General features: G+C 42.1%; 3 protein-coding genes across 4 annotated transcripts; all 3 read right to left on the bottom strand.

The window, feature by feature from the left end:
• Positions 1 to 4,067: 4,067 nt before the first annotated feature.
• slc25a6 (solute carrier family 25 member 6) lies at positions 4,068 to 7,518 on the bottom strand. Its single transcript, XM_012834054.3, has 4 exons — positions 7,261 to 7,518; positions 5,975 to 6,461; positions 5,257 to 5,397; positions 4,068 to 4,653 (listed from the first exon to the last, which is right to left on the bottom strand). The coding sequence occupies exons 1-4, from the start codon at positions 7,369 to 7,371 to the stop codon at positions 4,496 to 4,498; spliced, it is 897 nt and encodes a 298-aa protein (XP_012689508.1). The 5' UTR covers positions 7,372 to 7,518; the 3' UTR covers positions 4,068 to 4,495.
• A 141-nt stretch (positions 7,519 to 7,659) lies between these two features.
• Positions 7,660 to 17,598, bottom strand: asmtl (acetylserotonin O-methyltransferase-like). Of its 2 annotated transcripts, none has more exons than XM_031586838.1 (14): positions 17,499 to 17,598; positions 16,917 to 17,034; positions 16,688 to 16,819; positions 16,495 to 16,542; positions 16,325 to 16,389; positions 16,158 to 16,222; positions 15,812 to 15,920; positions 14,503 to 14,926; positions 13,554 to 13,731; positions 12,475 to 12,659; positions 12,034 to 12,166; positions 11,474 to 11,614; positions 9,963 to 10,085; positions 7,660 to 8,080 (listed from the first exon to the last, which is right to left on the bottom strand). In XM_031586838.1, exons 2-14 carry the CDS (start codon positions 17,007 to 17,009, stop codon positions 7,866 to 7,868), a joined length of 1,911 nt encoding a protein of 636 aa, XP_031442698.1. In that variant the 5' UTR covers positions 17,010 to 17,034; positions 17,499 to 17,598; the 3' UTR covers positions 7,660 to 7,865. The 2 variants fall into 2 exon arrangements, with proteins under 2 accessions (XP_031442698.1, XP_012689509.1); XM_012834055.3 differs by lacking the exon at positions 7,660 to 8,080 and adding an exon at positions 8,227 to 8,690 and having other exon boundaries at positions 17,499 to 17,597.
• Positions 17,599 to 20,403: 2,805 nt separating this feature from the next.
• Positions 20,404 to 25,032, bottom strand: p2ry8 (P2Y receptor family member 8). The gene is made up of 2 exons (XM_012833958.3): positions 24,374 to 25,032; positions 20,404 to 22,619 (listed from the first exon to the last, which is right to left on the bottom strand). Exon 2 carries the CDS (start codon positions 22,601 to 22,603, stop codon positions 21,569 to 21,571), a length of 1,035 nt encoding a protein of 344 aa, XP_012689412.1. The 5' UTR covers positions 22,604 to 22,619; positions 24,374 to 25,032; the 3' UTR covers positions 20,404 to 21,568.
• Between the last annotated feature and the right edge of the window lie 238 nt (positions 25,033 to 25,270).

Below are 25,270 nucleotides of genomic sequence, written 5' to 3'. Positions count from 1 at the left end.
CTGATGGTCCTTCTGTAATGCCAACAGGTGCACTGTGTTGTGGATCAGTTTTGTAGTCCTGGTAATCTTTTGTTTAGCATATTGGCAAGGTTATTTATTTTTGTCCTTGATGAATGAATGTTTGTTTATTAATCAGTTATTTTTCAACAAATAACTAAATCATGATTACATAGAGGAAAATTTGCAACAAACACCTAAAAACACAGCAACTTTCATCTGAACTTTTTGGAAAAGCTCCCTCGAAATCAAGAATTTTAGGCCGCAACTATCTCAAATAAGGTCACCAATATCACCATGATTCCTTTAAGTGTCGGTGCCCCCGACCCCCGCCCCCCTTTTTTAGCCATGCATAGTCTCTCTATTTATGAACATGTTTTGTGGTAGATCATTTTTAGTTGGTAATTTTAAAAGTAGATCACAAGCCAAAAAAGTGTGGGCACCCCTGGCCTATAGCAATCGCCGGCCCTGGTCCAGAGAGTCCATCCTGATGAGGGTCTGCAGAACTTGTTTGGAATCAGTGAGGGGCATATATAATAAAACATCTAAGACCAGGTGTGTAAAGGCACAATATCTGTGACTTCAAAGGTAAGAGACATGACAGCGGATTGCAGGAGATGTGCAGCAGATATTTTTCTATTAAAGTTTTGGGACTGATGGAACAAGAGCCGAGTTCAACTCAACTGTTAACTCATTACTCAACTCACACAATCCAATTTTCAAACACACACATTTTTTTCAAAAAATGAATTACCCCCCCCCCAAAAAATATTTGTTTACCATTTTGAGTGAAGACTAGATTACAAACATGAAATGTCATCTACTTTACCCTCAACAGACAGTATTTCCCAATCAAGCCTTAAAAATCAAGCCTTAAACTTTGAAGACAACTAACATGAAAACTGATTGTTCCAAAATAAACCAAACTGGTGCCCAAACGGGAGATTGACGGCACGTAGACGGACACGCCGCACTCACAACTTATTGTCTGATGAGAAGTACATGTGAGGCGATGACAGACTGCTCTCTAGTCGGTGTAATTACTCCTCGAAGACGTCCCAAAATAACAGCAAAGGACTATCCAGGGGCTATCTAAAGGACAATCTATTTCAGCTCAAGGCCTGGAAAGTCCACAGCTCTGTGACTCGCTCAAGGAGCATCTGCATAGTGGAAAGATCTCTTACCACAGATATCACACCTCAATTTGTAGGGTTTCACATTGTAATGTCTTTATCAGATAGTTTTATGACACTTTAACGTGAAGATATTCATTTTGTTTCGGTACCCAATCATGTAGAACTCCAGTTATTAGAGCAGTTCTATAAGATTCACAAGTAGAGTACATAAACAAAACACACATTGGTGAAGTAAGACATTAATCACTGAATCAATATAATAATCTGCCAGTAAATTGATTGTTTTTACTGTTTTTACTGTATATATTATTATATTTGCTGCCAATCTAGCTTGTATTATAATAATAATTATTATTATTATCATTATTCTTATTGTTGTTGTTGTGTTAAATCATCTAGTAAGTGCAGTGTATCATGAAGCATTCGCTTGTTCCCTCGGTGTAATGAGCACTTTCTCTTTCATTTTCAAGTCATTAGCACCATCATGTGGTTAAAAAGATTCATGTCTTCATGCATTCAAAACATTTCGGTTCCATCCTTTGTTGATACATTCTGCAAGGTACATTATTCACTCTACATACTTTCATCAGCTTCATTTTATATAAATGATGTGTGACAAATATTCAGATGATATTAAGCATAATTTCAACAGGATTTTCCCCCTTAAAGATAGTGTCAGTATCTGTATGTAACAAGCTTGTTTTAACATCACAGAAATGTTGCTGAGTATTTGGATGTTTTGAAATATGAAAGTGATTTTTGATGTGTATTTGAGCATGACTTCCCTTTTGGTTATATATAGCCTAAACTTGGACTTTGTTCTTCTGTGTTCCATCCTAAATGATGCATTCCTGCTTAACATCTGGTACAGATGTGTCAAAATAATACAATGTATGGTCATATCATGTACCCTGTAATATACGGTAAAAAAAAGAAGTTTTGGACACTCAGTGATGCCTTTATCTTGCTTCAAACCTCAGCTATGATTCATCATGCCACAGTATCAACACATGGAAGTGGTCATTGGTTTCCTGCTGAGAGCAGCAAATGGGTTTAAATCAGTCATTTTAATATCAAAGTACTTAACACTACTATTATAATTACTTACAGGTGGGGATTTAAAAATGCCTGTCAAAGCTGCATTTGAAGAAAAGGACTTTTTATCTAACTGACATGTACAGTACACTGGGAGTCTTGGAGAAGGGGATCGTGTTACAGAAGATTGCTCCATATTATAGTCATTTCAGTAAATTACATTGGCCTTTGATCTCTGTTAACTTGATTGACTTGTCTGGGTTTCATTACAAAGACGTGCAGAGAGGCACTCTGTTGTTACTGGTAAACAAAACACCAGCGTGCACAGCTGTAATGACGCATGTGTGATCACTAGACCCCTTCGTTCTGGCAAATTCCGTGTTTGCCTCATCCATAAGTTTCGTTCTTGGGTAAAACTCAACTCATGTACTCCCCAAAAGGTTTACCGCCATGAGAGGCTTGAGTGGATTTATACATACCATGCTCCTGTGATATATGACTATATAGGCCCACGCCATCCATGGTTTTCATTGGATCCAGAGGACTGACTACCCACGTAGAAATAAGTACATGTGTGAGGGAGGATATTATTTTCTACCGTCAGATGTGTAGCATATGTAAGGTTTCACTTACAATCACAGTTTGCCAAGTAGGCCTAAATACAAAATGTTATCTGAGCAAGACAACATGGGAAGGAATACGAGTAGCTGTTGAAGAATTACTTCTGAATTCTCCGCCTGATGAGATATTTGCTTTATTAAATAAATGCACACGGTCTTGATGTTTTGCCATAACACACACAATTTCACGAGCAGACTCACAACGCTGAAATTACCCTTCAATGCAAAATGTGAATTACCATGACAAGCAGTCTAAAAATGTCCCCGGTTTGACTTGTGCGTTCTCCTCTCCGAGACTTGAGTCCACCTAATAAAAATCAGCTCGACGCCACCAAAGAGCCAGATTGACAAGAAAATAAGCGAGAAAACATGACTCCCCTCATTACGGCGAGAGGGAAAACACTTGAGAGCAGATCCACCCCACAAAAAATACTGGAAATATGGTGCTCATGTCGCTAAGAATCTCCACACTAGTGCCGTTACCATGACTGCACACGAGTGCGTCCCCTGTTTAAGTCTATTTGCAATGCTGGTCTGGACAGACGTCAAGTTTTTGGGGGAGAGATGTTGGAGGAAGGGGGGGTCTGTTGTGAATTAAAGAGTCATATTCAATACTTTTGTAAGCCTGCCTGACAGACAGAACGCGCTCCCTAGCCAAACGCTCTTCACGTCACACTTTCTTCCAGATATATTTGCGATTGACTTAATGAGAATTTCCATCCCATCTGTGACCACCCCATTCGCTTCTTGTCTAAGGGGTGATACTTTGTGCTCCTGTTATTGGAGGCCTTGTGAAAGAATAACTGCTGGAAAAACAGTCTGAGAACCATTAGTTTAAGATGGACGCTTTGGGCGCTCATGCGACGCCACCTAGTGGAGAAAAAGTGATACAACAGGAAGGAGACATCTCAATGTAGGCCTACAGTTCTTCAGATCTGTGCCAGTAGCAGGTCACTAAGAGGCTTTCAAAATATGGTTTAACAGTAAAACAAACAGTACAATGGTCAACTCAGGCACACTTTTGGGATGCTTGGTGAAAAATGAGCAAAAGTGCCAAAAATGTAAACCAGACTGATAGGATCAGATGTTTTAGCTCATAGATTTTTTTAACTGCTATTTTGACGCTTGAAATATTTTTCCAGCGTGCAAATCGCTAAACTAGAAATGTTTTTCAAAGACTCCTTGGTTCTATGCACCTCCAACTGAGCGCTACAATATGACAGTGACATGCCAATTAAAGAACCAACATGTCACGAGAAATAACAGGACAGAGACAATCTTTCACAACATTTTTTTAATTATTTTGACAGGGTCATGTTCAGAAACAAAAATAAATGCAATGCCTTTCCATTATCAGTGCAATAAGACAGATAAACAGACAAACAAATATTACAATAAAATGAGACTGTGTTTAAAATGGCGAATACACAGGTAAATAACTGGAGGACCGGGTCGAACATCTGTCCTCTAGCACTACATAGAACTTGGACCCCACACATTCTTCATTGGGAGGATGGAGGTTTGGTCAAAGCTTTTAAACTTTAAACTTTATAGTGGTTACAGCTACTCTACATACTGCTGTTGGTCATAGTGATTATTATTTATTTTCTCCCTCTCCTCCCTTCCTTACCAGGTGGGTTGGGATGGGTTGGAGTAGTGTTGGGGGGGGGGGGGGGGGGGGGGGGGGGTCAGAGGGGCAGGTGAAGCTTAAGTATACTTCTTGATCTCGTCGTAGAGTACCAACACGAATGCGCCGCCCATGCCTCTCAGGACGTTGGACAGAGCACCTTTGAAGAAGGCCTTGCCGCCCTCATCGCGGGCGATCTTCCTCCAGCAGTCCATAGTTCCAGAGTACATAATGTCAGCTGTGTGGAGAGACAACAAAGGCTTGAGCAGGGGCAGGCGAAAAAATAAAGACAGCCATTGTGAGGGACTTACTCAGAGAGAGAGAGAGAGAGAAAGAGAGAGAGAGGAAGGGTGTGTGTGTGTGTGTGTGTGTGTGTGAGTGTATGTGTGTGTGTGTAAGTGTGTGTGTCTATCTGTCTGTCTGTTGGGTTGGCAAGACCAACAGGCCACAGCTTCAAAAGACACTCTCATTATGAAGAGGGCGACCCCATTGAGGATGTTTACAAAATGGACTGGAGTTGTGGATACCAGTGGGAAACACACATCCTCAGCACTCTCTACTGAGCTCAATGACTATAGGTTGTCTGTTTCTCTGAGTTTGTGTGTGTGTGTGTCCAAGTGTGCAAAGTTGGAGTGCAGATTTTTTGTCAGTACGTGCACGCATGCAGGTATGTGTGTGCATTTGTTTGCGTGTGTGTGTGTGTTTGTGTGTTTGTGTGTGGTGGTTGAATGTGGATGGGTCTGTGTGTGTGGGTATGTGTGTGTGAGTGTATGACAGGCAGACAAACAGAGAAAGAGTGTTAGAGAGGTGGGCAGTATAAATATGTGTGCAACAGCTTTACCTCCTTTACGTCCTGACTGCATCATCATACGACGCCTGACTGTGTCGAAGGGATAGGAGGTAAGACCAGCGACTGCAGTGACAGACTGGGCAATCATCCAGCTGGTCAACATGCTGGCGTTCTTCGGGTCTGGAAGCATTCCTGAACACACAAAAACGAACAGTTTCACTAAACAAGGAAAAACTGAGATATACTCACATTGGGGCAATATTTAGCTAGATGCCAAATTTGTAAATTTTGCACCTCCAAAGCGACAATACATCTGGACACTCAAGGAGTTGGTTGCACATGTTATTTAGTCCTCATTCCCTGATGCCCATTCACTGATGTATTTTAAGGTTGAAGTTTGCTAAACAGATTATTGTTGGACTACGTCTGTCTATTTGGGGGGGGGGGGGGGGGGGGGGAGTGTCATTTTAAGCAGGCCCTTCACCATGGAAAGCTAAAAGTTCAGACTCTGTTTCAAAACCTATTACTTGTGATTTTAGCCAAAAAAAAATGTATTTCTTAAAAAAAGGAAAACAGAAATACAAATAACTATGCCACTGGCAACTGTTTCTTCACAATATGTCAGAGGTACCACCAACTAAGTGTATTGTTTGTTTGTTTAGTCACTTTTGTTTGAATATAGAGTTCTAGAAGTGTTTTTCTACAATGTATTAGGTCCTTCTTGGTGAAGGCTACATTCTCTTGGGAGATACTCAATGTCCTATTTTACCTTTCGCTGTGTCATAGACGCCAAAGTAGGCCGCCCTGTAGATAATGATGCCCTGCACGGACACGCCGAATCCCTGGTACAGGCCCTTTATGCCGTCCGACTTAGAGATCTTCACCAAGCAGTCACCCAAGCCTTTGAACTCCCTGGTGGCCCCGGCCTTGCCCACGTCGGCAGCCAAGCGGGTACGGGCGAAGTCAAGCGGGTAGACGAAGCAGAGGGAGGTCGCTCCGGCAGCTCCTCCGGACGCCAGGTTACCGGCGAAGTACCGCCAGAATTGTGTGTGTTTGTCTACGCCACCAAGGAAAACATTCTTGTACTTATCCTTGAAGGCGAAGTTGAGGGCCTGAGTAGGAAAGTAGCGTATGACATTGGCCATATTACCGCGCCAGAAAGAGGCAAAGCCTTGCTCTTTGGGGATACGCACGATACAGTCCATAATTCCTTTGTACTGCATGTCGGCGGTGATTTGCTTGCTGGCATGTTGGACCTGCGAGAGAAGACAGGTGAGGTTAAAAATGCTGAAGGGCAAGAAGACCAACCGAGTCTCCTCTGAAATGCACGAGTTCCATCTCCATAGAAGTATATATTTTCCCACGGTTTCAGTAGGCCTAGAACTGTCGTTTATTAATGTCAGACAAAATGTCCAGATTCATTGGCTTTTAACATCCAATCAACACTGCTCGAATAAATGTGCGACAACTGGCATCCACCACGACGTGTCCTCTAATTCTAACCTTGGGTCAAAAAATGTTAACGTACGACGACCGTCGGAGACTTTGCCACAAAATGTGTAGGCATTGCAGATGATGACCGCGGAAAAGCAAGGTTGCAGATGTGCAAGCTAGATTAACATTAGCAGTTTATCTAATGAACCACGCAATCGTTGTTGTTCAATCTACCCATTTAAAGTGATGGCAATTTTGTGTTTTATCATACAAGCTATCGTGGGCTACTATACCTACTTTATTCATAAACCAATACACAACGCATTCTACATCAGGCTCGAGTAACTTAGTAGGCTAGGTATCACGCAGTGTGTGCAGGCAGGCCTTGCAGCCAGCATCAGCAGCACACAGACGATGCTAAAGGGATGCAGGGATGATGCATGCAGAGGACTTCAATATGGCCTCCCAAGGAGAAATTCGGAACACCGACACACTCAATTCATCTGCACAAAATGAACCATGGTATGGGTAAAATCAGGTGATATTTAAATACATATGGCTAACAGAGTCATTAGACGTCAAAAATAAAACATATTGGTATCGGGCACATTATGTTCTCACCTGCAATAGCAATTTCACTCTCTCGATAGGTGCAACTGCAGTTTTAGAAATTGCAGCGGCGATTCCGCCGGCCAAAAAGTCCTTCGCAAAAGATATAGCTGCGTCCCCCATGGTGGCAGGTATTCTACGATGTAGTGAGCTTTAAGAATGCAGCAGCGTTGAAACTAAAACCGGCAAAGGGCAGGTGATGGGGCGCTGGGATGCAGATGTTGTTCTGCGCAGACTCCGCTCTCATCCGACAAAATGGGAGAACTCGTGCTTGCGAAGCATCCCCCAATTATCGCGAGATGCGGAGAGATCAGTGGTTTCGCCCAGCCATTGGTACATCTTATGATGAAAACTGCGTAGTCATAGCATAGCATTTTCAATACCGAGGGTCACAAGAAATACGAGTTTATGTAGTTATTTCTTTATCTGATTTTTTCTTTTTATTTTCCCATTCTTAATATTATTCATACATTGTCAAATAGAACCTATGTTATATTTTCCCTAACTAAACTGTACGCCTACACATCTGAACTACCAATGCATGCTCACCCACAAATGACATTGAAACAAAAAAAGGAAATCATTAAAAAGTTGATGTTTATGCTCCGCTGAAATCATTAAGTCTTTATACAAAACATAGCATCTAGAAGGTTCCCTGTGTAATGGACTCTCAGCAGGTGGAATCCAGAGGAGAGCAGGATGTCTCTGTAGTGGTCTGAAGTCCTCTCTCTGCCTTCCGTCTGCACCAGCATGTTGAGACACTGCAGCTGGGCGCGGCTCACCTTGGGTTTGCCCTCATCCAGCAAGGTCTCAGCCAGGAGAACATGGCAGCCTGCCATTTAAAAAACAGGGTGGTGTGGTCACGGTCAGGTGCAGTACATATGCACCCACACACACACAATCACACAAATACCAGATGGAAGGATGGGGGTTTCACTCAACAGAACACCGTCACAAATGACTATGCAGAGGCCAAAGTGGGATTAAAAATAGATTTATTTCATTATTTGCTATAAGAACAATTTATCAGTGATCATTAAATTAGTATGATTATTTACAATTCAATTACAAAAACAAGAGAAATCTGCAAGTAGTGTTGTCACACACAGAGCTAGAAAAAAACAACACGGATCAACTCATAACGAGATCATCGTTAGTCACTGGGCTCAGTTAAGGGAGCTCAAGATGATCTGCTTGAGTTTGAGAAAAAGGAGGGCCAGTTGATCATCATCATCATCACTCCTTGACGAAGAGCACGGCATCCAGGAGGTTGTTCGTGTGCTTGAGGTGGGTCTGGGTGAAGCCATGCTGGCCGAGGAGGAGGGTGTACTGGGAGGCGCTCCGCTGCGACCCCTCGGTCATGCTCAGGGCCTGCAGGAAGGCCCGGCTTGGACCCCTCTGCTCCTCGTCCAGGAGGATTTCGCAAACCAGCACGCCGCTGCCTGGGGGGAGGGTGACAGGGGCCACCAGGTGGGTAAGGGGGCACATGTACGCCACACTCAATGCTTGGCCACCATTTTGTGTGTGTGTGTGTGTGTGTGTCGGAGTGTCTCAGAAAGCCATGAACAGAGAAAGTCAGACAGAGAGCCAGAGGGGAAAGGGTGTGTGTGTGTGTGTGAGTCAGTACCATTTTGTTATCTATATCCATACACTAAATAAAACCATTCCATTTATTCCTTCACTTTGAGGTTCAATATGATACAGCACAGTATCTCATAGAAATAATATATCTTACGCTAAATAAAGAGGAACAGTTCCACTCTCTACACGTGGAAGATTTGTTTCTGGCAGGGTGGGGAGACATGCAGGCTGTGTAGCACCCCTGGGGCACCCAGACAGAATCGTACTGTCGACTTAAGCTAAGAGTTAAGTCACTAGTGCTTGACTATATGACTCAGATGCTAAAATGGACAAATTAGCACACATTCACCATGAGTCTCCTCTCAAATGATAAACTGTATCAGGAGGTGGAAGAGTAACACCATTCAAATCAACTGGATTCATGTGTGCAGTGAAACGTGCTTCTAATGCGTGATAACCCTGAGCACGTCCAGCCCAGAGGAGTGTGACTGGGACACACACCAACCTCACAGTGCCTCTGACATCCAGAGGATGAGCAGGCATTATGGACTTATGATGTGAAAAGCACAGTCTCGCAATAGGCCTGTACCTTAAACCTTGAGCATGGAGGTAAGTGAGGCCTTAAAGCATTGGGTGCATAGGTTGACACACCGCATACCACTGCAGATTCTACATTAAATTGACTCAACACTCACACTCAATTGACTTGTAATAGCATTCGGTCTGTCGGTGGTATCTTTACATTGTCCATTTAGCGCAGTAGTTTCAGTCCTTTTAGATCTACAGTAATGCTTTGCTTTAAACAGTATTTTTTAACATTGGCTTGCATTATGAAAAAAATGATGTTGTAGGTCTAGAGGTTCAGTTTGACAGAAATAAATGAATATGACAGCTTTTAGCTGAAACTACGATGCCAACGATGTTTCAGAACATCCAAGGGAATTGCAGCATTTTATAATGGGAACATTCAAGAACATTTCTGTTTCATATTGTTATATTACGTTATCGGCATATAGTTATATATCGCAAGGCACATGCAGAGAACTTCTGGAAACATTCCCTCTGTTGATATACATGTAACCAAGTTTCGTAAAAAGGATTAGCAAAGCATTGTTTTAAACTTGAAGTCTTACCTGGATTGCACTCTTTAGAAAGCTTGTCTAGTAGCTGGTGGACTTTCTCGAGGGACCAGTCATGGAGAATTCTTGCTAAAATGTACAGCTCTGCCTTTGGCAGTGGGTCTTTAAAGAAATCCCCTGTTGAAGTAAGAGAAAGAGAAAGTTTGTATGGAGCAAAGTGTGGTTTTTGAGAAGTTGCATTCCTCTCCACTAGAGGGCAGTGTACACACAGATATGGATCATGTCTAAAAGGGGGGGTTACTGTGGCACTGGTTTATGAAGACTCATGTATGCCTTTCAAGATGTTCAAATTCGGATTTGTCGGTCAATGTAGATGACCATCAGGCACAAGGGCTCTACCCACCCTCATTTTCATGTACCGTAACCTAGAAAACAAATGTATGTTTTACATATGACCTGAACCTGCATGTTGAAAGGCATTTGCTATTTAAGGATATAATGCATATGCAAACTCCTGACCACATATTTATCATGCAAGGATTGTACATGAAAAGTGTGATTCCTATGTTTTAACAGGTCCATGTGCCTTACTGATACTGTTCTCAACATGTTTTTGGAACGTGAGAATATGTTCCAAGAGGCCTGCAAATGTACACACGCAAATCAGTACATGACTGGTATATACTGTTATTATTATTATTTATGTACTATTATTATTAATTTGTTTTGCAATGTATGCAAAGGAACTACGAGCAAATTAAGGGCATAGAGGTCACACTACGTGGATGTGCCTTTCAATGTCCATAGTGCGAAGTAGGGGTGGGAATCTTTTGGCACCTCACGATTCGATTCGATTCCGATTCAGAGGTCAACGATTCGATTCTAAACCGATTATCGATTCTAAACCGATTATCAATCCTAAACCGATAAAACGGTTATCGATGCATCTAGATTTTTAAAACATTTGAGTTTGCTACTCAGAGTCTCAAATCACTTCCTACTTTGTGTTTGATAATTAAAGAAAATCAACAGATTTTATTTTTTTATTAGAGAAAAAGTTTTTCCTTGTCACAATTATGACTTTCTATGAACAATGCAATAACCGATGCAGCTTGCATTTCAACACAAAATGAATGTGTAAAAAAAAAAAAAAAAAAAATATTTATTATTTTTTTTTATTAAAAAATCGATTATGAACTTTTCTGAATCGAGACAGAATCGTTCTAGAGAGAATCGAGAGAAATCGAAGAATTGTTTTGAGGGGTCCTCACCACCAGCAAAAACTGCTGAGAAAAATGCTGAAAGCAGCCAAAAAAAAACAGGCCACCTAGACCACAGTTCACCCTCTGTTCAAGAGCGGGTGAACTGGCTAAAGTAAGTGAGAGAACATACAAGTAAAACCGCAACATGCTACAAATTCACATTTCGTCTTTCACACCTTTCTGTAGGTAGCATTATTTTTAGGCATCCATCTGAAGCCCCATAGTTATTGTATGTACAATTCTGGTAACACATGGATACAACATAAACATTCATTGCGATGTGAAGAAAGAAAAGAAACTCACCAGCAACAAATGTCACTCTGTCATTTTGGTCTTTTGGCTGGAAACGGTCGCTCATGGCGATGACTTGTGGCAAGTCAAAGACAGTTACTGACATTTCTGGGTAGATCTGGGTAAACTCATACGCCATAGCCCCAGTGCATCCTGTGTAGTATTAAAAAAAAAAAAAAAATGATTTCTTTAATATGTGTGAGGGGGGAAATGAACAATACCAAATTAAAACAAATTGAATGTGTTAATCTTCAGCATGGATCTACAAGCAACTCCAATGTCTTTTTATATAACGCATTCTGATTATGTGACAGTTACATGAAAAAGGGAAGGAATACACTTGTAAAACCTACAACCAAAACATTTAATTGCCTTACGCTGGAAGACAACTTATCTGCTAAGAACATTGGGGATTCAGAAGATATATGGTGTAATGTACTGGGACTATTTTTGGGTCAATTTGTCCCTTACTTTCCCCCCTTGAATGGATCTCTTTAATAATCTTAATCTATATTTCTTTAATATTTTTTCAGTTATTTATTATGTTTAATAAAAGCATTGGACAAGAGTACCTCCAACATCACACGCTGTTTTAAACATGGAGAGATCAAAAGCTGTGGCCAGGTCTTTAACAGACACTTTAGCGATGCTGTGCATAGCGTTCATAAATCTCAATTTGACTTCCTCTTTCTTGTAGTATGCATCCTGCAGAAATATTAGCAAAAACAGAACAAACTTCAGCGTCAGAACGCTATAACTTGCATTCAAAGGGTGGGACAGAAATGAATACATTCATATTCTTAGTCTTATTCATTTCCTCTTCAGAAATACTGCCAATACAACGGCAAAAACTAACCATGTTTTATATTAAATGCACAGATTTATTTTTTGTCCTGCACCTTTAAACCTTTACATATATTGTATACATATATAATATATATATTGTGACTATATGCAGTGCCAAGACTTCTACACTCCACATTTCGCTCATGCTAAGCTATGTGTTGGGCTACCTGAAACAGGTCTTCAGACTTCTTCCCAAAGGCTCTCTCATACTGATTGGTTCCCTCCCTGACGGCGGACTCCAGATGGGAGAAGAGGGGCCACACCAGGTCGTTGCAGTGGAGGATGTAGCCGTGGAGGGACAGCGGGCTATCCGCCACCAGGAACCGACTGGCCTCCTCTGTGTTACTGTACACTGGCGGAACCCACACAATGAGACATCAGAGACAATAGGGTCAACATGTGACAAGATGGAGGATCACATACATTAAAAAAAAAAAAAAAAAAACAGGCTTAGCAAAAGAAGCCAATCAGTTAAAAGAGCTGAACAACTGATCTTATTCAGGCGCTATCTCCATCAATTCTCCCTCAGACAAAAGGCAGCTGTCTGTGAGGTTTTCTTTTAGAACACTTAATTGAACTGGTTTCATGTTCTGATAGCCATCATGAAAATACATCCTCTGGAAAAACAAATCTCTGTGACTCTGCTGGGCCTGATAATCAGAAACTATACTATACTACAACTGTACAACAACATAGGGGAGATGGGTATCCATTTATTAAGTTACCAAGAAATTACTTTACTTGACAGCTCCAACACAAGCTGATTCACTGAAGCAACATTCTATTCTATCCAATCAGCAAATTACTCATATTTCTGTTGTAGTAATTGTTTTAAACTGTGACCTTTGGCCTGATTAAGTCAGTTGCTGAAGTAAATCACATGCACAGACACAGTTCGACACAGATTGAAGGTTTGAAAATTGCTCTACCAATGCCAAGAGATTGTGGACAAATTGATTTTAGACCACTGTTCGGCACTTTTAGTGGCTCTGCACAAGCCAGTCCATAAGGGTGGGGGAAGGGGAAAGCTCTCTGGGGCACAGAGAGTGTGTATGTGTGTGTCTGTGTGTGTGTGTCTGTGTGCGCGTGTGTCTGTGTGCGCGTGTGTGCGTGTGCGCCATGTAGGCCCCTTCACTAAGTCTCTCTCAGTTAACATGTTACATGAAGAGCACATGCGTGGTATGAGTAAAGCAGAGTTGTGGAATACCAGCTCTTTCTACATGACCGTGACGATGGGGCTACTGACCGTGGTCTCCATCATCGCGCGTCCTCCTCTCCAGCAGACCCAGAGACACACAGGCGTCCAGCAGCCGGGCCGACCCTTCCTCAGAAGCCTTAACCCTCTCCGCCACCTCCTTCGGCGAGAGGTCCGCTGACACGCTCAAAACATCAAAGACGTTCAGCTTGCATGCAGCGAACAGGGCCTGATTTAGAAAAAAACAAAAGAGAAAAGGAAATAGACCCACACCTCAGGTGGAGCTTGTTTGCTACAAAAAGAAAAAGAGGAAATCCACAGAGGGGCCAGTATCCACGGCAACCTACAAAGCGTGAAAAACAACACCGGCAGTGCTGCTAACTGGAAACTCTGCACAAAGTTCATACAATGTGTTAGAACATCACGTATTTGCAAAGAGACACGCTTTCTAAAACTTTAAAAAGCAAACCAAGAAACCAGAAAGTGCACAGGTGGTTTCTGATCTCCTCTGACAAGTTCACTTCTGTTTACCAAAAGCTGTCAAGCCTTGCATTCTCATTCCTCTACAAGTTCTCAAAAAAAAACCACAGCTGGGGAACTCCACCTGAATTTTGAGAACTACAGAAATACAGCTGTTTCTGCAGAAGCACAATTTTATCATTTTGATCTCTGACTCCTATTAAGGTGAGACTAACATGCCCCACAGGGGAGAAAATACAACTAATAGCGATAACAACCAAAATGGAAATCTGCCAGAGAAATGTTGCTTGTCAGTAGAGCACAAAAGGAGTGGGGTTGAGAACTTTTTGAGGGACCAGGAAGAACTGGCTATCATTCCCTTCCATACAACAGAAAAGGAGTTGCGCCCAACACATTTTGTTTCTTAACTCCTTTTGCATTCCACTGAACAGGAGACTAAGGCTTTCCTGGCAGCTAATGAGAGTATTTTCATTTTTGGGTGAACAACCCTTTTAACACGAGCCAGTTCTTCCAATGCTACCTTTGAGGCTTTGAACCCATCCATGAGGTCCACTATTTTGTGGGGGAATTCCTCTCGGTTGCAGCCGCACGTCGACGCCAATGCCGACTCAGGCCCAACCACGTTCTGCTCCTGGACCCAGCTGGCGCTTGCGCTGGCTCCACTGACAGAGGCCGCGTCGCTGGCGCCGCAGTTCCCCGAGTCCGACGGCTCCAACTCGCCATTCTCGGCGCATTTGGACAGACTGTTGACCAGGGGCCAGGTCTCGCCCAAGTCCTCCCATTGGCTCTTGTGGTCCGGGCTCGCGGGGGGGCTGTTGTAGATGGTGTCCAGCGTCTTGCAGAAGTGGTTGAGCGGGAACCCCACTACGTTGAGGAAATCCCCATGGACATACTCCACCAGCATCCCTCCCAAGGCCTGGATGCCATAACCACCAGCCTTATCCCTGATAAGCAAAACATCCAAGCAGACAGGGAACAGTCATTTTTACTGCAGGGCTATTCCAATGTTAATTCACCTAGTTATACCGCAACTTCATAAATAATTCCCCCATTCCTCCCATATTTGGGATTTCTCCATCACATTGATTCATTTTCCACCAGAAAATAAAATGTAAAATAGAAATTTGAGGTGGGAACCCCTGGTTGATATGACATGGAATGTACCAGCATGGAAAACACTCCCACAAAATATAATCAAAGCAGCATTTGAATCCTTAAAGTAACATTATGTATGTTTTTAACATTTCTTGAGGTATGCTGTTGTGGGCAGCTAGTTTTTATAACATCTTTATATAACAAATTCATTTTGATGGTACATGTTCATGTTAGGAGAGATGAATACACCTCTTTTCCACTAGATGCCTAGACTATTCACTAAAAATATCGTTGCCAAATGTATTGCCAACATAAAATAGTTACCAAGCAATCTAGCTTTTAAACAATGGCCGTGCTGTTGTTGGTGTATACAAAGAAAGTCTGTTGGCTAGATGGCTCAGTAGTTTTAGATGAAAACACCATAAATCCTCTTTAGAATGACATTTTTTTTGTTCCAATTTTCAATTACTAAAAAAGTCTACTGGTTCACATCCTCGATACTGTTATATCTGTCTCAGCCTATGTAGTAATCTGTCAGTCTGTCAGTCAGTCACTCATTTAGCAGAATGTGAACTTTTTGGACTCGTGGACTTTGGCATAATCATCCATTTCAATGTTTACTTTGATGAGCGGAGTGAAGAGTTTGGGAATGGGGTGAACACAGAATTAACAAAGAGCTCGAGCCATTACATCTGTATGAATGAGTATGAAATCATGTGACCAGTGACACTCACATTGGTTCTCCACTGTTGATGTACTCCCACAGCATGTCCTCTGACAAGTCGGCAAACTTCACCTTTGTCTCCTCATAAAAGTCAACCACCTTATAGTCAACTTCTTTGTCTTGAGAAAAGAGAAGAACACAACCACTTTACACAGACACAAACCAATAAACATGCACTGAGGCGATAAACACTGAAATGTTGCAAGAAAATTATATTATAAATCTAATTAACATACATATAACCAGATTTTCACATTACATTATCTTGGATTGGGGTTCCAACAGAACATGTAAAATAACATGCACTTGTTTCAATATGTTTCACTTATTAATGTACTTTTGACCACTTTGCTGACCTTCTTGATCTTGACAGAGCACGATAGCCACTCCTGTGAACACACTGTGTTCTTTCCCACTCAGACTGTAAACGAAACACATACACAACCGTCAGTGGAGCCAAGAGGTTTATCACCCCATATCTAATACACAGTGAATGCAGCATGGCGACTGGACATTACAGGACCTGGACAACATCCTGTACGCATCTTGCTTATCTGACGGCTTCTCCAGAATTTGACCGTCCACGGCCTTGGGGGGCAGGAGGGGAGGGTAGAAGAGGACGCAGGATGAGAAGAATGAAGGATAAACTAACATCACTTATTTTAATCACTAATCACTGCTAACTCAGCTTACCACAACAGTGTCTGCTCCGATGACAATGTCAGGTGTTTTCAGGTGTTTCTGAAGAAATGACACATGGCCTTAGTCTTTCTTGAAATGCTCTCAGAGATCAGTATTTTTAAAAGCACATGTGCATGAGGTGTAGTAGCCACCATAAAGTGCCAGACAAGAAAACAAAATAAATGTTCCTGAGGGATGCACTCACATATGGCATTCTTGTAGCCACCTCCAGGGCTTTCTGTCTGGCTGTCTCCACAGCATAGTCCTGTGGGGTTTTAAATAAAGCTTTGTCCAATGTCTCCTTAAACCATGATGGCACAACTTCAAAGCGTAGCCCCTGCAACAGCAATGTAGTGGAGAAGAAGAATACAAATCATACAAATGAAAGTGATGTGCTTTGATCAATGATGCTGTATGCTGGAAAAAAGCCTTACCACATTAGTCAAAATCTCAAGCCTTCTTGGAGACGCACTGGCAAGAACCACAAGCTTCCCAGTCAACTTGCTGATGACTGGATTTAATACCATGGTTTATGACTTGCCTGTTGTCCTCCTGATTGACAATAAAGGACAAGCAAATGTTACATTGAGTGGGAATCCTTTACCTACCATCATAAGTTCACTAATTATAGAAGTGTAACCCAGAAGAGGTGGACTACAGTAATCGCCAGGTCACACCTGGCAGGGTCTGACCAACGTCTTTCAAAGATCTGCAGGAGGCTACTGTTACAGGATGTAGCGTAACCCAATTTAGCAATAACAATCAAGTAAGTAACATTCACGGAATGGTTATTTAATCTGCAAGTAAACCTCAATGCTTAATCCTGGAGAAATCTATGATTAGGTAACGTTGATTTAGCTAGATGAATCGCTTATTGCATTTAACTTTTGCTATCAAAACAGACTGTGCTAAGACGAGGCATTACTGTCAAACATATGCTGTCTTGGAGGCTACTCAGACGGGTAATGTTTAAATGCCAGAACTTTTAGCTGTTTTCACACGTTTGTTTAACCTACCTAGAAGGAATATCCACTGGCTTGAACGGTTCCGAACTTCCAGTCCAGCAATGTAGGCGGAGCACAGTAGCGCATGCGCACGCTTCTGAGGGGTGAATGAAATGGACGTGTTCGTGCGGCACTGCGCTCACGGCCAGCGAGGTCTCGAGCGCCCATTAGCGCGTGGTACTGCGCAGAACTAGGGGAAACTTTGTTTGAATTTCGAAAATAGTCTGTCTGACCTATCGTTGATATGTCTAGTAGAAGTCTACGGATTAAGCTCTTTGGCGACGAACGGAGTGAAGATTCTACCTACAGAAATCCTCTGCTTACAGCTGCCCCTTCCCACCAAACTATAATGCACAAATTCTACTTCGCTGACAATACATACAGAATGCCAGCCTATTTAACCGTAATATAAACAATCACTGCCATAATCTGATACTTCATTGCTCTGCCTATAAGCCAAGCCTTATGAGGCCACTGTATACCCACTAAGCTCTATAACCAATACTTTCTGGCGCTCTACTTTTATCGACTATTCATTCTGTATATTTCATGTAGGCCTATATACCTTCCTCTATGTTTCTTGGAATCATGAACATATCATGTACAATGCTGCATGTGTTCTAATATGTTATATACGTGTATGAATCCATCCTCTTGCTCCCGACTCTCTCTTCTCCTTCTCTCCTCCCATCCCTTCTGGCCCCCCTCTCTTGTCATATTCTATCTCTCTGCCTGGTTGGCCCCAATCAGATGGGTCCCCCCTCCGTGCTGAGGTTCTGCTAAATGTTTCTTCCTGTTAAAAGGGAGTTTCTCCTAATAAGGAATTATCCATCTCACTCAGTGTTTGGCCAGTAGCTGGAGACTCATACTGGGCTCCCGGTAAGCACTGGTATAGTTGGGCAGACAATGCCCGTCTTTGCATCGGTCGGAAATATCCTTGTCGTTGCCCACTGAACGGCTGCTTTGGCTACATAAGGCCTATTTGACTGGACCCCCGTAGTGCTGCACCTTTAGGTCACGTCTACCTGCGCATCCCCAAGATCGCCCTACGATGGACTCCACCTGGGAAAAGGAAGCAAGGCCGGCCAAAGAACACCTGGTGGCGAACTGTGACAGCGGAGCTGAAGGAGATGAACCTAACCTGGGGCGAGGCACAGCATGCGGCACAAGACAGGTCCAGATGGAGGCAGATCGTCGAAGCCTTATGTCCCATTGGGGACGAAGAGGATTAGGATAAGATAAGAGACCTGCACAGAGAACTCCAAATGCTCCACTCAACCCAACCAGTCGAATAAAACTGGTGGTGCACGACAGTGTGATCAGTTGATCATGAACATCAACATCGATCTCCCTAAAACTTAGCTTTCAGACTGGAATGACTGCGTAGAGGCCACATTGGACTCTAGTTTGTACGTCAACGGCGCAGCTATACTGGACTTGACAGTGGAAATCTATGGAAGTCAATTACAAAACATTAGTCTATCAGTGGCACTGGTGTGAAAATGGCCTGCATGGGGGTGTGTAAATCGTAGCACTTTCCAGATGTATGGGGATGATCTTTTTTTTTATGTCTAACAGAGGCTGTATAATATTGGATTTACCTTGGTATTAGTTACTATAACTTTGGACAATGTGATGTTGGTGTAGTGACAGTGTTTGCTCATTCGTCATTGCTCTGCTGAGTCACTTGTGTCTCTTTTGGATAGGCTAGCATATAGGCCTACATCGACAATAGGCCTACAATATTAGGGGCACGTTCAATCTGAAAACGATGTGCACCGTTCTGTTGCTGTTTTCTGGGTTCAATGACATGGAACCGGAACTATAGTTAGTGTACTATTGCTATGGAATTGGATTCTGTACCAATAGTTCAATTCAATTCCATAGAATTCGGTAACATGGTGTTTGTTAATGGAGAGGGTCAAAAGAACGCTTGTCTCCCCCACTGTGATTAATCCTACTGTGACGCACAGTCGACACAGGGGCAATAGGGCACTGCTCGCCGCGGTCACCTCTGGTCACTAGTGCGCCTCACAGGGCCCAATGGCCCGCTGGTGGCACACCTCCATGATGCAGCTTAGTCATTGTAGGCCGTATGTTTAGTCAGTAACTTTGTGACACCGTAAATTGATTGTCAAGAGGTGTCAGCAGTGATACGTATATAAACCTCGCCGTATTTAAATGGATTCAGCTAAAGTCATTTACAAAGGCAAGATAAGAATAAAAAGTAAAAAAAAAAAATTAAACACATATTCAAACTGATTTCATCAGGCTCTAAAAATACTTTGAAAAGAATTGCGTAACACAACAGGGGGTTCAACGCACCACAATTTTTGCTACGTCTTGACAGGGCTTTACGCAGCCTAGGTAATACGGGCCAGCTTACAGTTTATTTAATCTTTTAACTGGTGGAATGTGATTTAGTACTTGAATGTATAGATGGCTATCTTATCTCGTGTTTGACAAGCATTTTAAAATGTTATGTTTTGGGCACAACCCCAAATATATAATATAATATAACATATCCTTGATAAATATAATTCCACATGACTCAGTACTTGAGTAGTCATTTTATGAGATACATTTGTACTCTTACTCAAGTAAGTATTTTGTTGAGTACTTTTACTTCTACTTCAGTAATGAACATACAGTTCAGCTTTGGCTCTACCCACCTCTGATTACTGATCAGTGGCAACACAAACTGTTTACATCCAGCGAAAGGGAACTCTTCTGAGAATATAGTTACATGGAAATGGGTACAGGCTATCTTCCTCTTTTGTGGAAGTAAACAATAATGAAAAAAAGTGTTCCTGAGTTATGTTACAAAAACACATTCACCTCAAGAAACCAACAATAAAATAATTTCCCCCAATACTATCTAACTCATACTGATCCTAGAACTCACAGAACGGATGGATTATTTTTTATTTTTTATTTATTTTTATTCAACAATTAAACAATCTTGCTTCGAAAAGGAGTGCAATGCAGCTAAGAATACAACCAAACACAATTGATACATACAGAGCTAAAACAAATATATATATGTAGTATTGTGACAGATGTATTAAAACGTGACCCCTTAATTGGGTTCCAATCGTAAAAAAAAACATTGTACTTGGGTATCATTGTACTTCAAAACACATTAGAATGAGAGTACGGAGAATAGTCCATTCAATTCTTAGTTTGCTATTCCAAAAAAGTGTTGCCAAGTGCATAGCTTATTTATTTGTTTGTAAACAGCAAATAAACAACCTCGTTGGCAAATACAGGTGTCTCCGATGAGTAATTCATTTATTCATTCATTCATTCATTCATTCATTCATTCAACTTCAATATAATGACAGAAACAATTAAAAACAGCAACACTGAATAAATAATTCTTCAAACATACAAATGCAGAGACATATTTGGCCCTTCTGAATAGGCTATGTTGCCATGGAAATGACTCAGGAAATAACATTTCTTTTTGTCGTGAAATAAATTATTTCTTCACTGCTGGTTGGTTGCTAAAGCAATTTGATGATATTGATTTTGTAATCACAACGAACCTTTAATTCTACTGAGGAAGATGAATGAATCCATATTTAACACTGTGGAATTGTAATGCCTATGCCACTATTCTCCTTATACAAACTGCTTAATTGCTAAATGACAGCTACATACAAAATATTGCATTCTTACAGCAGAGTGTACACAGTAAAACTCACATTTCAAAAGGGATTTAATTCACATTTTAAAATGCCTTTCCATACTATGCTCTTTTTCATCTTTGGTGTGGTTCTCCAATCCAAATCCAGGAACAGAACAAAACTTTTCTGACAAAAACTATATGTTTCAGGCCAATGACCGTAAAAAGCATGGACATCGTAAGCTCATTTCAGAAGTGGAGCAATCAGAAGAAACTACAACACAGAGCAGACTTAACCCAGTATGGGTTGGTTCTGTATGAGCCAACCATGCTCTGGCTCCAAAAAGCACAATTTGAAGGCTCTCAATTTGCCTAATTTTGGCCTCATTTCCAAGTAACAGAAAGGGCCCGACACCAGGTTTTTAACAGTCATTGTTTTAAACGCTGTCATATTTTAAGTACCATTTTGAGAAAAGCTAAGGACCTCTTCCTCTGGCTGTGAGCGCATGGAGTACAGGTCCTCATTGAGCGGCACGTGAGTGTCCGCACCGCTCAGTGTCGTCATATTAAGCATCTTCCTGAGCTTTCTGCGGAACTCTTTACATGCAAAATAGAAGATGAAAGGATCCAGGCAGCTGTTGATGCAGCTCAGTGAAAGTGAGAGCTTGTAGGCCATGTAGTAGGACTTCTTGTAAAAAAGCCTGCTGACTGCATGCACAATCAGCAAGATGTTGTTGGGAGCGAAGCACACCACAAACACAAACAGCACAATGATGGCGAGACGGATGATTTTCCCTTTTTGCTGGCTGCTGTAATCATCTTTGACCAGTTTGCAGATGATGCTGACGTAGCAGAAGATCGTGACGATGAGAGGGATGAGGAAGAGGAAGAGGAACATGACGGAAAAGAGCGCCGCCCAGTGGAATATGGACGGGAGCTGGTCCATGCGAATCACGTCGAAGCAGGTGTTAATGTCGAGCTCCTTCACCTCGTACAGGAGGTCAGCCCTCTCCAGCGGGTATAGAATACCCAAAACCACAGCCCACATGAGCGAGCACAAGACCACGGCGTACGAGGTTTTCTCCCTGATCTCCCTAAAGATCATGGGTTTCACAATGCCGAGGTAGCGTTCAATGCTGATGGCCGTCATGGTGAGGATGGAGCAGTACATGTTTGCGTAGAAGACAACAGTGAGGAGGGTGCAGGACCACGAGCCCAATGTCCAGTTGTAGCCTGCCAATAGATAGTAGATCTGGAAGGGTAAGACGGTGCTCATGGCCAGGTCAGAGAGCGTGAGGTTGATCATGAATATGATTGTGGGTGTCTTGGGGGAGGTGCGAAATAGCAGCAGCCAAAGGGCCATGCCGTTGCTAGTGAGGCTGACCACAGTGACAATGATGTATATGGAGGAAATCAAATAGCTGGCTGTGGTGTTTTTAAAGAAAGCCAACGTGTCCTCATCCATTTCAATGGTTGAATTCCCAGGCATGGTGAGAGTAGTTTATCTGTTAGGAGAGGAGAGAGAGAGAGAGAGAGAGAGAGAGAGAGAGAGAGAGAAAGGCAGAGAGGGGGATAAAGAGACAATGGGGGTTTGAATTCTTCCTACAACATGATTGTTCACAACAAGGACATTGTTTGCTGTTGGTGTAATGTACAGTAAAAAGTTTCTTTATTGTGTAATTTGGGATAATGATTTCCTGCAGCCAAGCCTTGTTTGAGTTGATAGACAGCTATTTTCCAAATCTTCCAAAATGTGGCAGTAGAAAGATGTCTAGATGATATTGTTGATCTTTGCATTATTTGTATATAGTGATTTACCAATGAATAACAGTGAATACAGTACTTAAACTTCTTAAGCTTGTTGAAGATTGACTTTCTCAGTCACTTTCTCTTATTCCTCTCTTTGTCTTGTGAGTCTTGTGCCACTGTGCTGTGTGATAAACAGGATGTTCTAGGGCGTGAGTGCCAGTTCTCTCTCACACGTTTGGTTAGGCTCACCTTTAACACTCTAACACTTGTTCTCCGAAACCCAAATCTCAGAGGATCACAAACACATCGATTTGTCGGTTTCTCAGGCTCTCAGATCTGGTGTTCCCGCCCACCTCCTCACAACTCACATTAGGTAACACACACACACACACACACACACACACACACACACACACACACACACACACACCCTGGGCCTTGTGCCTCCTATAGTACCATGTTTTATCTCTTATTGGGGAACTATTTGTGTGTCAAAATGCTTCAAGTGCAGTCTGTATGCACAACTCACAGTTTCCGCATGCAGTGAAAGTCATGACTAAACATGACTTGAGAACCAAGCCCATACTACTGTGTGTTGCGTAGTGCCTGATGTGTTAAGACATCCCTGATGACAGCCGAGTCTTTTACAGATCTGGGCCAGATCTGACTTAGCTCACGTCCCCCCACTGTTCCAGTGTCAGCCATCATATTGTGGGCTGTCTATCTGCTCCCTGTAGCCTTGACGCATTAGCATGCGGCAGCAGAGAAAGAGAGAGAACAACACAGAAGAGGCTTGTTTCTCTCCCCCCACATGCTTGCATCATGCTGACCACACCAGAGCAGGAGGCCCCCACTCAGAGAGATTTTATGAATTTCAGTTCAGTTAACAGTTCAGAGATCAGTCTTTGACGTAGTTTAGTAGATCTAAATTGTAGTTGTAGTTTGAAAGCCTCAATGGTTAAACATACATATGCACACACATATATACAGATAATGTGTTGTTATTGATTTGGCTTCTGTAGTCCGTAACCTGTAGCCATTAAAGGTGGAGATCTGGTGTTAAATGCAAACAAAAAGATCAAAGCTATGCTGCGAGAGTCATAACACTACAGACCAATTTCTGTTTTCAGAAGTTGAATTATGGCTAGTTTGAGAAGACACTTCAAGTCATGAAGACACTCATGCTTTTTTCAGCTCAGACATCCAAAAGCCTACATTAAACAGGTGATACTTTGTAAATTAAAATGTAAACTGATAAAATGTAAACTCATCGATCATTCAAAGTAACTAGTAACTAGTTTACTAGCTACTAACGTGCACAAGTCACCCTAACAATTTAGGACACTTCTACTGAATCAATTGCATTAAAAGGTTGAGGTGAAAACATAAATACAAGTGAATAAGTAAGCATATATGTACAGGGTGGTTCAATTCTTAACAAAGGCAGCATTTCTGAGAGAACTGTGGAAATAAAAAATGTATTTGTTTGGAGAAAACATTGTGTACTTACCAGACTGGGCACATGGGTACACTGACACGTGTGGTTTGGCAGTTGCGGTGTTCTGAGAGGTACAGTCAGGAAACTAGTTGCTTTATGCACTGGTCTGTTGGTACGGGAAGTGCGTGGCTTCAGAGCGCGCTCATCTTCTGTGCATCAACACACAATTGAGAAACTAAAAAGCAGCACTCGCATAGGTGGCGAAATCAGGGTCCTGTTTTTATGTTGCATGCACCAGGCTAACATTACATCACCCGGAGGTGGCATACACTTGATCTTCTTTCCTCCTTGTTTCCTGTACGTTAAACGTTGGTGAACAGACTCGCAACATTTCTCCGAAGGGCTCCCTGCTGTTCTTCAATGATGTGTTGTCATCCCAATAATCATTTTCAGTCAGCTAGTGTTCATTTGCAAGCTAATAAAGACTTCCTCTTTTAAACGTTTGAGGTACGACATACAATGACACAAACTCACAACAAAAACATGCCAGAGATTTACCTAATATGGTGGTCAGGGGGAAATTGAAATTGACATGGTGTCTTCTCAAATTTTTTTTCTGTCACAAAGTGGGAGATATAATGCTTGATGCTCGCTTTAACAATCACACACACACTAGTTGATATGCCACTGAAGGGGGCTACTCCCTCTAAGGTTTCCTAGTAAATGTGTGCAGGTGAATGCGCGTAACAGCATGTGCTGGGTGTACAGACAGAAATGCACGAGGCTGTTACTGTGTTCTGTGGCTTGGAACCTGCAAATAACAAAACCAAAGGTGGTCGGTTGGTGGGTGGATATGTGGTGAAAAGGGCGTGTTCACACACTCCCTCTCTAACACACACACCCACACGCTCTCTCTCTCTAACAAAAACACACACACACACACACACACACACACACACACACACACAC

The sequence above is a fragment of the Clupea harengus genome, chromosome 2, assembly GCF_900700415.2.
Source record: "Clupea harengus chromosome 2, Ch_v2.0.2, whole genome shotgun sequence".
Classification (NCBI taxonomy): Eukaryota; Metazoa; Chordata; class Actinopteri; order Clupeiformes; family Clupeidae; genus Clupea; species Clupea harengus.
This window is presented reverse-complemented; position numbering and strand designations above follow the sequence as displayed.

Bases quoted from the DNA above. Each gene is read 5' to 3' on its own strand.
- slc25a6 (XM_012834054.3), bottom strand. From the start codon at position 7,371: ATGGGGGACGCAGCTATATCTTTTGCGAAGGACTTTTTGGCCGGCGGA. The intron at 6,462-7,260 runs GTGAGAACATAA...CTTCTCTCGCAG, and splicing joins GAGTGAAATTGCTATTGCAG to GTCCAACATGCCAGCAAGCA. The intron at 5,398-5,974 runs GTAAAATAGGAC...TTGTGTGTTCAG, and splicing joins CGTCTATGACACAGCGAAAG to GAATGCTTCCAGACCCGAAG.
- asmtl (XM_031586838.1), bottom strand. From the start codon at position 17,009: ATGGTATTAAATCCAGTCATCAGCAAGTTGACTGGGAAGCTTGTGGTT. The intron at 13,732-14,502 runs GTAGCATTGGAA...TTTCTAAATCAG, and splicing joins ATGGGTTCAAAGCCTCAAAG to GCCCTGTTCGCTGCATGCAA. The intron at 8,081-9,962 runs GTAAGACTTCAA...TTTAAATGGCAG, and splicing joins TTCTAAAGAGTGCAATCCAG to GCTGCCATGTTCTCCTGGCT.
- p2ry8 (XM_012833958.3), bottom strand. From the start codon at position 22,603: ATGCCTGGGAATTCAACCATTGAAATGGATGAGGACACGTTGGCTTTC.